This window comes from Prunus avium, chromosome 1 (genome assembly GCF_965620075.1).
Source record: "Prunus avium chromosome 1, drPruAviu1.hap1.1, whole genome shotgun sequence".
Taxonomy (NCBI): domain Eukaryota; kingdom Viridiplantae; phylum Streptophyta; class Magnoliopsida; order Rosales; family Rosaceae; genus Prunus; species Prunus avium.
Genome location: NC_142284.1, coordinates 48,294,222 through 48,307,285, shown reverse-complemented (window position 1 = coordinate 48,307,285; position 13,064 = coordinate 48,294,222). Strand labels below are relative to the sequence as shown.

Here is a 13,064-nt window from a genome sequence, read left to right as displayed (position 1 = left end):
ACGCCACCTGTTGAAAACAATGACTGCTCTCCTTTCAGCTGCAGCCACGTGTGATTCTCTATAATTTAATATTTGTTTTCTTGGATTTCACTTCTAAAATTCATTAAAAAAATAATTAGAAATCAAAAAAATACACCGAAAATTGATACAAACTCCTTACAACATTGTCTTTGACTATGGAGGTCTAAAATTATGATTCCACATATTTATGTTCACGGTAATTGTCGAATCAAAAAACATGAGTGTTATGTTATAGAACACACTTTAGTATTTTGGTTTGTTTTGAAACAAAGTTGAGTTTTTGTTTCATTTTCAAATTTTATAAGTCAAAATTATATTTTTGGAGTTTGAGGGTGTAGAGAATGTCACAAGAAGTTCGTACCAATTTTCGGTATATTTTTTGGATTTGTATTCAATTTATTATCAATTTTATAAGTTAAATCCCAGAAAAATAGTATTAAATTGTGTGGGGCGACACATGGCGGAAGCTGAATGGGGCGCAGTCAGTGTGTCTGATGGCTGTCCTCCTGTCAATGCGCCACGTGTCAGTTTTGATACTTTTATCAAATTTATGTTTAAAAATTCATAAAAAATTGATTAAATATCAGAAAAATACACCAAAAATTGATGCAAACTCCTGATAACATTATCTTCGATTATAAAGGTCTAAACTCATGATTTCACATATTTGAGTTCATGGTAAGCGTTAAAATCAAAGAACACGAGTGTTATGTTATAGAACATAATTTAGTGTTTTGGTTTGTTTTGAAACAAAGTTGAGTTTTTGTTATCATTTTCAAATTTAATAAGTCAAAATTATATTTTTGGAGTTTGAGGGTGTAGAGAATGTCACAAGAAGTTCGTACCAATTTTCGGTGTATTTTTTGGATTTGTATTCAATTTATTATCAATTTTATAAGTTAAATCCTAGAAAAATAGTATTAAATCGTGTGGGGCGACACATGGCGGAAGCTGAGTGGGGCGCAGTCAGTGTGTCTGATGGCTGTCCTCCTGTCAATGCGCCACGTGTCAGTTTTGATACTTTTATCAAATTTATGTTTAAAAATTCATAAAAAATTGATTAAATATCAGAAAAATACACCGAAAATTGCTGCAAACTCCTGATAACATTATCTTCGATTATAAAGGTCTAAAATCATGATTCCACGTATTTGTGTTCATGGTAAGTGTTAAAATCAAAGAACACGAGTGTTATATTATAGAACATAATTTAGTGTTTTGCTTTGTTTTGAAACAAAGTTGAGTTTTTGTTATCATTTTCAAATTTAATAAGTCAAAATTATATTTTTTGGAGTTTGAGGGTGTAGAGAATGTCACAAGAAGTTCGTACCAATTTTCAGTGTATTTTTTGGATTTGTATTCAATTTATTATCAATTTTATAAGTTAAATCCTAGAAAAATAGTATTAAATTGTGTGGGGCGACACATGGCGGAAGCTGAATGGGCCGCAGTCAGTGTGTCTGATGGTTGTCCTCCTGCCAATGCACCACGTGTCAGTTTGGATACTTTTATCAAATTTATGTTTAAAAATTCATAAAAAATTGATTAAATATCAGAAAAATACACCGAAAATTGCTACAAACTCCTGATAACATTATCTTCGATTATAAAGGTCTAAACTCATGATTCCACATATTTGAGTTCATGGTAAGCGTTAAAATCAAAGAACACGAGTGTTATGTTATAGAACATAATTTAGTGTTTTGGTTTGTTTTGAAACAAAGTTGAGTTTTTGTTTCATTTTCAAATTTTATAAGTCAAAATTATATTTTTGGAGTTTGAGGGTGTAGAGAATGTCACAAGAAGTTCGTACCAATTTTTGGTGTATTTTTTGGATTTGTATTTAATTTATTATCAATTTTATAAGTTAAATCCTAGAAAAATAGTATTAAATCGTGTGGGGCGACACATGGCGGAAGCTGAATGGGGCGCAGTCAGTGTGTCTGATGGCTGTCCTCCTGTCAACGCGCCACGTGTCAGGTTTGATACTTTAATCAAATTTATGTTTAAAAATTCATAAAAAATTGATTAAATATCAGAAAAATACACCGAAAATTGCTACAAACTCCTGATAACATTATCTTTGATTATAAAGGTTTAAACTCATGATTCTACATATTTGAGTTCTTGGTAAGCGTTAAAATCAAAGAACACGAGTGTTATGTTATAGAACATAATTTAGTGTTTTGGTTTGTTTTGAAACAAAGTTGAGTTTTGGTTATCCATTTCAAATTTTATAAGTCAAAATTATATTTTTGGAGTTTGAGGGCGTAGAGAATGTCACAAGAAGTTCGTATCAATTTTCGGTGTATTTTTTTTATTTGTATTTAATTTATTATCAATTTTATAAGTTAAATCCTAGAAAAATAGTATTAAATCATGTGGGGCGACACATGGCGGAAGCTGAATGGGGCGCAGTCAGTGTGTCTCAACGAATTTATTACTTTTTCTTAGAAAATTCATAACTAAATACACAAAAATCATAATAATGTTCCGAAAATTTCTACGAACTCATTGAGACTTCATCTTCCTATTAAATTCCCTGTTTCATGGTTACGCTACATTAGTATTTTATTATTATTTATCCTAAATTATTATTATTATTATTATATTACTTTTTAGCCTGTACATTTGTTAATTATATTTACTCCAAATTTTTATTTTTATTTTGCGTGCGAATAGACCATTTCTGGTGCTAATCAGTTTCTCTCTTCTTCAATTTGTTAATTTTTTTTTTCTTTTTTAGGGTTAAGGGATGTTTTGAAAAATAAAATGGAAATATACAAGCCATCCATTCTACAACATCAGGAAAAAATTATTAAAAGTCATTCACTGTTCAAGTTTTGCTTAAGAAACGTGTAACCAAATCGTTTGGGATATGCTAAGTGGGAAAATGTCATTCCCAAGCACCGGTGAAAAGACACCTACTCACTCCATGCATGCCTTTTCGTTTACCAAATATCAAGATTGCAGTTGTGCAAAATATCTGTGTCAGGAAAATGTCATTCGTAGCCGTCTATGATGTCAGTAATCATTCCACTATATAATATATATTATACATTTATATATAAAACGGTTTATGACAGCACAAACACCAGACAAAATAGATTAAAACCCAACATTTAAACAACATTTGTACAATGTAGCCAGCCAACCTTTTTAAAGAAACTGAACCCAACACCCTAAAACTCAAGACAAGAGAAGGGAAAACGTCATCGAAATGCAAAGAGAGTCAGACAGTCAAAAAATCAATTAATAACCTATTTGCATAGTCATTTTTAGGATTTTCCCGCCATCAAATTCATTGATACAAATGTGATGGATTACTGACTAGTCACAGAAGGTCCCATCAGATACTTTTTCATTTTCCCACACCAAACTACCCCTAGTAATGTTATTAAAATGGAACCAATGATGATGGATTCTTATGCAACTAGTTGCCTTAATGAAATATAAATAAAATAATATATTTAAAGCAGTGTCCCCTCAATTTTCAGATTAAAATTTTGGTAGTGAAATATTATATTGCTTTTCGGGGTAAAAGGTGTCACAATTCTGACGGTACAGGTGTCCAAATCGTGACCAACCCACCCACACACAGAAAAGAAAGATATAATTTGATTTAGGCAGAGATGAGAGAGAGCTGAGTGAGAAGTTTAGGGTTATGAGTGAAGGGGTAGGACTGAGAACTATGAGTGAGAAGGTATGAGTCGAAGAGGTTTTAGTGAGAAGATCTGAGTGAGAAGAGGTACAAGTGAGAAGATTCAACATGTCTTCGTCTTCATCTCCCGCTCAAACAAAGAGGTGTTAGTATTGTGGAGCTGCAATGGTGCTTCGAGTTTCAAAATCAGATAAAAATCGAGGGAAGCCATTTTGGAAGTGTCTAACCTCCTATGTAAGTTTTCATTTCCAGAATATGTATGTGGATGAAAAAAACCTAGGTCTAACTCTGACAGAATTATTTTGCATATATGATGCCTGCAATTAGGGAGCCACCAGTTGCAATGGATTCGAATGGGTTGATGTAACCTTCGCTGAAGCAGAACAACAAGATGACACGTATGATGCTACAATGCTGAATATGCTAAAGTCCATTAAGGGCTTGGTATTAGTTTTATTACTTGTATCAATTGTCATATTATTTGTTCTTTTAATGACCAATTAAGTGCATGGTTTCAAGGATTGTAAAAGTTCTCCCCAAAAAGACAAGTTGCACGCACCACCAATGAGTTTCAAACCCATTTTGTAATTTTTGTTCTTGAAATAGGTGGATTGGCATTGAGTTTAAATTATTGTTTGAAACAAAAGCATTTATTTGTCTGAAACCCAGCAAAAACTTTCCAAGACTGACTTTAAAAAAATAAAGTCATACGAAGATGATAAAATCACAATACAGGGCCAATACGATGCAATATTAAGACAATACATTTTTTTTGAAAATTGCACAATTATTCAGTGTATATAGATTGTTTATTTGCGTATACTTAAAGTTTATTGATTGTTTACTGCATGTATATCGCATGATATTGAATGTTTATCGAAGGTTTATTGATTGTTTACTGCATGTATTTCGCATGTTATTGCTCCAATATTAAATGTTTATTGATGGTTTACTGCAGGTATTTTGCATGTTATTGAATGTTTATTGAAGGTTTATTGATTGTTTACTGCATGTATTTCGCATGTTATTGAATGTTTATTGAAAGTATATTGATTGTTTACATGTTTATTGAAGGTTTATTGATTGTTAACTGCATCTATTTCGCATGTTATTGAACTGATATTGAATATTTATTAAAGGTTTATTGATTGTTTACTGCATGTATATCGCATGTTATTGCTCCGATATTGAATGTTTATTGAAGGTTTATTGATTGTTTACATGTTTATTGAAGGTTTATTGATTGTTTACTGCATGTATTTCACATGTTATTGAATTTTTATTGAAGGTTTATTGATGCAACAGACATGCAATATAGACGCACCAATATACATTACTTTTATGGAACATAATTTAGTGTTTTGGTTTGTTTTGAAACAAAGTTGAGTTTTTGTTATCGTTTTCAAATTTTATAAGTCAAAATAATATTTTTAGAGTTTTGGGGCGTAAAGAATGTCACAAGGAGTTCCTATCAATTTTCGGTGAATTTTTTGGGTTTGTATTTAATTTATTATGAATTTTGTAAGTTAAATCCTAGAAATTATTATTAAATGGTATGGAGTGACACATGGCGAAAGCTGAATGGGCGCGGTCAGTGTGGCTGACTGATTGTCCTCCAGTGATTGCACCACTGTCCATTTTGATCCTTGTTTTGTTTTGTTTTTTTATAAAAAAATTCGTAAATAAATAATTAAAAATCAGAAAAATACATTGAAAATTGTTACAAACTCTTTATGGCATTATCTTCAATTACAAAGGAAATTGGGGCAATACAAAGACAATTAAGGGCAATACAATGACAATACAAAAGTAATTAGGGCAATACAATGGCAATATGAAGGCAATTGGAGGCTATATAATGGGAATACTAGGGCAATAGGAGGCTATACATTGGCAATACGAAAACTCCAATAGTCCATCTGAGAGAGAGAGAGAGAGAGAGAGAGAGAGAGAGAGAGAGAGAGAGAGAGAGAGAGAGAGAGAGAGAGAGGAGGAGGGGGGAATACTGGGACATAATACACAACGTATACAATGTTCTCTCTTCAATGTATAATATAAGTAAAAGTAATTTTCCATTGTTCTTTGAAAAAAAAAAGTATGTTTCTATTGCACACACTTGCGAATATAAAAAGAACAAATTCAAGACTGAGCTTTCTCAAGTAAATTGAACTCAATTTCATTGAATGAGGACTAAATTACATGATTAAAATATAGTTCCTCAATTACATGTTTTTTTTTTCCATATAATTACAGCACACTTCCTGTGACAGAATGGAATGTTGCCCCACGCCAAATTGATGATGGTTCTCAATAACAACAATCTTCCATAAGTCAAAAATCTAGGTCCAACTGTCATTAAAAAAAAAAAAAAAAACCTGCAGAAGAGATGGCAAAACAAGAAATTAGCAAAAAGGAGAAACAAAGACCAAAAAAATAAAATAGAAACTAAGACAAGAAAACCGCAATCAGAAACTAAAAGACCTAAGAAACTCATACTAATAGGCAAAGAGCTTCCTAACCTAGAACACCAGCAAGAGAAAATCGGAAAAATTGGAACACATAAAGCACAAAGAAAATGTTAAACTAAATAAGAGGGACAGAACCAAACATCAAAACACCTCAAGGGGTGAACTTAATCAACCAACCAATAATCAATATAACCAAACAACATCCATAACATCAATACAGAACCAGATACAACTACAACATCCATAATAGAAATACACAGAACAATGAAACTAAAAAACAGCTGCATTCCAATCCGATAAGATTAAAGAAAAGTAACTATTCCTGTACAAAGTACGGGAACATGATTAGGAACAAAAAGAACCATTAAAAAATCATCAGATGGTTTGGCAAAAAATGGGGCAATGTGGAATTGTCTGACTCAAGAAGCTCCACATGTACTTTATATAAGCTTCCTAAAGAAGGCAATATTCTGAAGTTGTTCAATATTCTCCATTTTCTAAAAAACAAACAATTCCAGATAAAATAAAAACAAACCAATCCTATGTTTCTATATAGGTGTAAAAGAATCATGAATTGAAACAAATAATCTAGAGGGGCAACTTTAGAACAAGGAATTCAGATCCATATGTTACATTTTATAGCAAGCCATATCAAGGGAGGTCTACTTAATGCTCTTGAAATACTTCAAATTTTGCTCAAGCATCTCATGAAGATGCCTGTTTTCAACTTTCCCATGTTCCAATACTTCAAATATTAACACCAAAAGATGTGTATTTCAAAGGCTAATTAGCATCACACTCACACAAAATCTAATAGCATAAGAAACAAGCACATTCCCATTCATTTCAATTAATAACTCCATTTCCTAATATCAGCAAGTGGGTTCATCGAATAGTAAGCTAATCTTACAATTCAGAACAACCATGTCAACCAAGAGCGTAGCTACTGATAATTTAGTAACACAACTTCCATTAATACTAGAAGAATTTAATAACCTGTCTACACAAAATTGCAAGCTGCCCAGCCACTAAAATTGTAAGGCTAAAATATGAAATATGCAAAGATCAATTAAAAATTACAATAATACTATTATCAATGATCAATTAAAAACAAGTAGTCCACTTGATAATTCATAAAGCCACAGCTCATAAATTAGGCATTGAATGAATCGCTAAATTAGAATTTCAAAATTAACCCAACTGAATCCCTAATTCCTAAATCCCTAAAATAGAATTTAGAAATAAAAAAAATTGAAATTGAATGACATGAAGAAGAAGAGAACCAGAGAAGTAGGTGGTTCAGGTTAGTGGTAAAGAGGATTACTGAAATTTGAAGACGGAGAAGAAGAGGACTTACAGAGAAGGAGAGGGAGAGAGATAGAGGACCGTAGCCAAAAATGGAGCCCATGAATGCCCCTAATGTTGCAATTATAAGAAAAGGGGATCAACGAATTTATAACAGACAGAGAGTACAAAACTAATATCAGAACTCACCGCTGTCGAGAACGACAACGGAGGTCGCGACTGTGGCTGGGCTGTGGAGTCGCGATAGTGGCTTCGCGGTGGAGGTCGACAACGGAGGTCGTGAGTTGCGGCGGCTTGGCTAGGGTCAAGCTAGGGTTCCGAATTTGAGGAGAGCTGGGTTATGACGATTGATGGGTGGAGAACTGGATTGGACAGTAGGGAGATGGCTGGCGAGCTGGAGCTGAGGCAAGATTTGAGAGAGTGCGAGAGAGGAGAGGAATTAGGATAAGTTGGGCGTTAGAAAATGAATTTTTGAGATGATAAAGTGTCAATAATAAAAAAAAAAGACCCAAAACCCTCCGTTGTGTCTGTGTTGGTTGCAAGATATTTGCTGAATGGATTTTGGTTCTTTGATAACCACAAACCAGAGATGGCGAGAGAGAGAGAGAGAGAGAGAAGAAAAACATATTGCAGAGTGGGTGGCTTGGGAGGAAGGAGGGTTAACCAGGATGAGAGAGCGTGCTTTACACTTTCGGATTGCATCTCTTTGGTATGGGTAATTTCAACCCGGTTTTACCAAAAAGCCAATATTGAAAACTCACCGTTGGATGAAATCCAACGGCTCTTACATACCCCTCAAAAACACCCCTTATAACTTTCCCCTCACTATAGAAGCTCCCAGAAAAGTTAGCCTGGACTATAATTTGGATTGGCCCCAGTTTCATTGCATGCTTTTGGGTCATTATAATTTATAAGTTAAATTGGGCCCACTTTCATTGCATGTTTTTTGGGTAAGTTGAATTTGATTTGGCCCCAACCTCACCTACCTAAACTATATAATAGAATACAAATTGGTCCAAACAAATTGCAGGTGCTTCTTTTTTGTTCGGAATCAAGTTTCATTAATAGAAAGCCAATGTCAATTACATGATGGTGGAACTCATAAAAATGAGTCCAAACAAATGCAATAGTAAACACACCCATTAAAAATAAAACTCAAACATGCAAAAAGCCAGGGCCCAGAACTGATATAAAGTCAGAGCCCAAAATTGACATAAAGTCAGAGTCCAAACTGGCATAAAACCAGAGCCAACTAAAAGCAGAAACACCACCAAACGCCAAAGTATCGCTGCGTCCATAAAGATTGAGACATCGCCACCAGGACTAATGATGAGCGAAAGAACTACAAACACACCAAAACACACAAAACAAATACAAAAACTACAAATATGAAAATCCCTCGCAATACATAAACCGACCCTAGAAAATTTATCTATTTGTGATGATTTTGAGTTAAACCTGAAACCTACCTAAACCTTACCCATGTCTTACCAATTGGTTGTGAGAAACCCTTATTGGAGGCTTCTAAGAGCAAGTCAAGCGATTGGACTTGCTATGTCAAAAGGGCCCCCAGCCAAAGAAACCTACTCCAGCGATCAAATCTAGCACCAGCAGATGGTGGGTAGCACCAAGACTGGGCAGGTTCGAAGGCAAGAACAGCCCGAGCTGTTGCTTAAAGGCACTGACGTCAATAGTGAAATTCTTATTTTAAAAAAATTGGAAATAATTCTAAATAATTACCAAAAAAATCTAGAATATATATATTTTTTATACATACCCATTAATTTATTATTATTATTAATCTCATACATATAAATAAAATTTATCATATGTGAATAGTAATTGCTCTTGGGTTGGCATGGTAATGGATGGAAAAACAACAAAAATATTGTTAGGACATATGCTATTCATGTGAACAGTAAATGCCCTTGCTTTCTCTTATCTTTTGCCATAATAAATGAATGGAAGTGCTCTAAATGCATCTAGACCAACTCCTTAATTACTTATTTAATCAAGTAATAATGTCGTGGGATTGCAATGATAATGGATGCTTCGAGGAAAATGAGGAGGTTTGCTTCATGCACTTGTACAATTGTGTTTATTTATATTTAAATTAAGAATGATGGCAATTCTTAATTCAAGATGAAGAGGGAAAGGCGTGTTTGGTTGGGTGGGGTGGGGTGACAAATATCCCTACAACAAGAATGATGACTCCACCTGACAGAGGTATATTATAATTATAGTATCACATCTTTAATTATGATTTTAATTTAGTAATTTGAAAAGTGCATGTGGGCATGCATGGATTGTTGTGGTGGATATCTCCGTGCTTAAATTCGATTGATTGATCGCAGCACAAACAACGGACGTTAACTTGTGCAGCAGAACATGATTGTTCTAATTCATCTTTATATTATTACGTTTGTGCTGCCAGCAATATTAAACCAATGGCCAAATGGGAAACCTACGACCGGGTTTGGAGATTAGAATAAACTTCAGCGGGATGCGCACTGAATTTACCCTCAGTTCAACCTAACCACAAATCAAGGAACTATAGGCACCAGGAGAATATTTGGATAAGTTAAATTGATGGTTTGGTTTGGAGATTGGAAGTCCAAACCAGTCTTTATGAGTCCCACCTAATGTCTTGGACAGTTGTCTAATTTAATAAAATCCAATCTCAGCAGCACACCAAATAATGGTCAGAAATATGGTTCATTTTAATTGAAGAATCTAAGTCCAGTTGAACCCACAAAACGTGGTCTTAAAGTCTATTAACTAGAGGTTCAGCTTTGGAGCAAAACTACTTCCCTGTCCCATTCTCTCTATCTCTCACCTCCTGTGACTGTGACGGGTGACTTGAGTAGGAAAATAGAGAGAAGTAATGAAACCAGATGGGTAAGTTTCTCTTGCATTGCAATGGAATCGAGCAGAAAAGCTAATTCTAATTCCAAATGAAGCAGCACTGTCAGCTTTCAGCATTATCCACAACACAATGAACCATGCAACAAGTGGTCCCTGGTCGGTGGCATCTAGTTCAAAATCAAAATCAAAGTCTCCCATTTCAGTATATAATGCCAAACAGGAAACAACACAGCATATTCAATACAGAACTGAGCAGATAAACATAAAACCTTAGAAACTGATGTGTAGGGTTTTGGTCGTATCAACTTCAAATGAAAACCAATTAGGTGCTCCATTATTCTAATTAACACCATTTAACTCCTAGTCGTCCAGTTCTTAAGTAGGCATACAGTCTATTAGAGCTAATCCCTTTAAAACTGTCGGCTCATGTCTGGCTTCTCATAACATTTAATCAAATCGGCTCAATCAACCAAGTTAATTTCGCGTGGGACTCGATTCATCATGGCTCGTGTGCCGATGTGCGCTTAGGTAGACAAATCCAAGAATGATCCAATTATAGAGGAATTAAAATTGATCACTCTGTTAAACTAACTGAAATTAGTCTCAATATCCACCCAAACGTGCCATCTTCTTCACACAACACAGATTAATTAATTACTGTTGTATCAGAGTTCATACACGAAGTTCAATTCTTTACCAAACAAATATAATAGCTCGATTGCTTGTCAGATGAAGTTTAAAGGTACAAAAGATTCATGCTTTTATGCAAATTCATCCCAGAAGTTCAAATTGAAAGAAAGAAAGAAATTATAGCATGCAAAGTAAACGCAACATACCCAAAAAGCAGTCATTTTTGTCCATTTTCTTGCAGCATTTCTGTCAAAGACAGGTGGTAGTCCCAAAAGATTTACAAAGCCAGTACAAACAAAACCCTAAGACGAAAAGAAGTAACCAAAAGCAACTACCTTTTCCAACCTATAGTGATCTATTCTATACCCACCACAGAGACTCTGACCCAAAAACCCAAAAAAGACCATCAGATGATCAGAAAGACTAAGAAACCCAGTATACGACCCACAATTTCAGTACGACTCGGAAAACCCATAACCCAGAAAGAAAAAAAAAAAAGGAAAATGATTTTTTTTTGTTGTTGTTGAAATTCTGGAAATGGGAAAAGAGTGTTTCTGTTACTTGAAAGTTTTGCCTGAAGCAGGCATCATGGAGATCTCGAGCTCCGGCCAAGCAAAGCAATCCCCATCGACAAATCCACCATCAGCACCGGTTGTCATCTGCCACGTGTTGCACCCGGAAGGAGCACCATTGTTATTGTTATGGTCAATGACAGTACTTGGAAAGTCACCGACCTCAGGAAAAGCCCAAACCCCTTTGCTGCCATGGCCAAAAGCATCGCCCACTTCATCAAGCCCGTGACCAAACGCCGACCCGTATCCGTACCCGTACCCATACCCACCAAGCGCCAAGAACCCAGGTGGAGGTGGCCCCTGAGAATTCAACAGCGAAGTAAAACCCCCGTTCCCGACCACGTTCTCGTTCAGGTCCATCAAATGGTCAACATCTGAGGCCGGCTCTGGCTTCACTTCAGCGGACAAGGAAACGGGTTTCGCGGTAGCGACTGAGGTGACCTCTTGGGTGAGCGAGGAAGAGGAAGGCGAGCAGGAAGAGGAGGAGCAAGTGGTGGAGCGAGAGCGCTTGGAGTTCTTGCGAGAGCCGCCACCGACGGGGACGTCGCGGAGGGTGCCGCCTTGGGTCCAGTAGCGGCGGCAGGACTTGCAGAAGTGGCGGGGCTGAGCGAGGTTGTAGTTGTTGTAGTAGCAGAACTTGGTGTTGGTGGAATCGCAGCGCGGGCAGTGAAGCGGGTCGGTTTGGGGCGGTGGCTGGTGACCCATGCTTTGTTGGACTTTTGTCGTCGTCGTCGTTGAGGGTGGCTTTTGATTATTGTCTTCAGATTCAAACGGCATCGTGGTTGGTGTCGTTGTCAGAGAGGGGTTTTGGCATTTGTGTTTCTCCAGAACAAGGAGACAGATGTGTGGAGATTGGAGAGAGGGGGAGGAGGAGAAGTTTTGGAAGGAGTGAGAGGTTTTTATGGAGGAGAGTGTAATTGTGATTCGTGAAGGTGCTTCTCTCTCTCTCTCTCTCTGTGGGCATTGTGTACGATGTTGAAGGTGGCGCGACGCGTGGCTCAGCTCAATTACCGCCTAATTTTAATGCTAATTAATTAATTGGTTTTACATGTGAATTGATTATTCATCATTTTTATCTCATTTTGCTTTTACTTTTACTTTTACTGTGAGGAAGTACGGCTGGTGGTGACGTGGAGGGTGGGAAGCTGGGTAGGGTGGCGTATCAGGAAAGCATTGGCGTGAAATCTACTCAACTTCCATGTCATAAAAATAAAAATAAAACTCAACTCAAGTGGTGCAAATTGTAAACGCATGGGACCAGACGAGACCAACTTCATGTCATCCTCCTCGACCACCACAAACCCAAGTTGTTTTGATCTTTTGCAAAAGAGAGTTGTTTTCATTCCTGTTCAATGCATTCAAGAAAAAGAATTAGAACTGTAGGCATGGTGAGGGGGAAAAGGATGAGAGAGGGAATACCACCACAAGTAGGTTCCATCTCCAACAACAAATATTGTATAGATTAGTGTTGTTTTCTTAGTATTTTCGTTTGAGTTAAGAATAGTTACGCATGCATCAGGGGTTTTAAATTAAATTCCAACT

The 13,064-nt window shown here is 36.0% G+C and overlaps 1 protein-coding gene across 1 annotated transcript; it reads right to left on the bottom strand.

Moving 5' to 3' along the window:
• Window positions 1–11,153: 11,153 nt before the first annotated feature.
• LOC110762675 (Dof-type zinc finger DNA-binding family protein) lies at window positions 11,154–12,451 on the bottom strand. Its single transcript, XM_021965336.2, has one exon. The coding sequence runs from the start codon at window positions 12,297–12,299 to the stop codon at window positions 11,508–11,510; it is 792 nt and encodes a 263-aa protein (XP_021821028.1). The 5' UTR covers window positions 12,300–12,451; the 3' UTR covers window positions 11,154–11,507.
• Window positions 12,452–13,064: the final 613 nt, after the last annotated feature.

Bases quoted from the DNA above. Each gene is read 5' to 3' on its own strand.
- LOC110762675 (XM_021965336.2), bottom strand. From the start codon at position 12,299: ATGCCGTTTGAATCTGAAGACAATAATCAAAAGCCACCCTCAACGACG.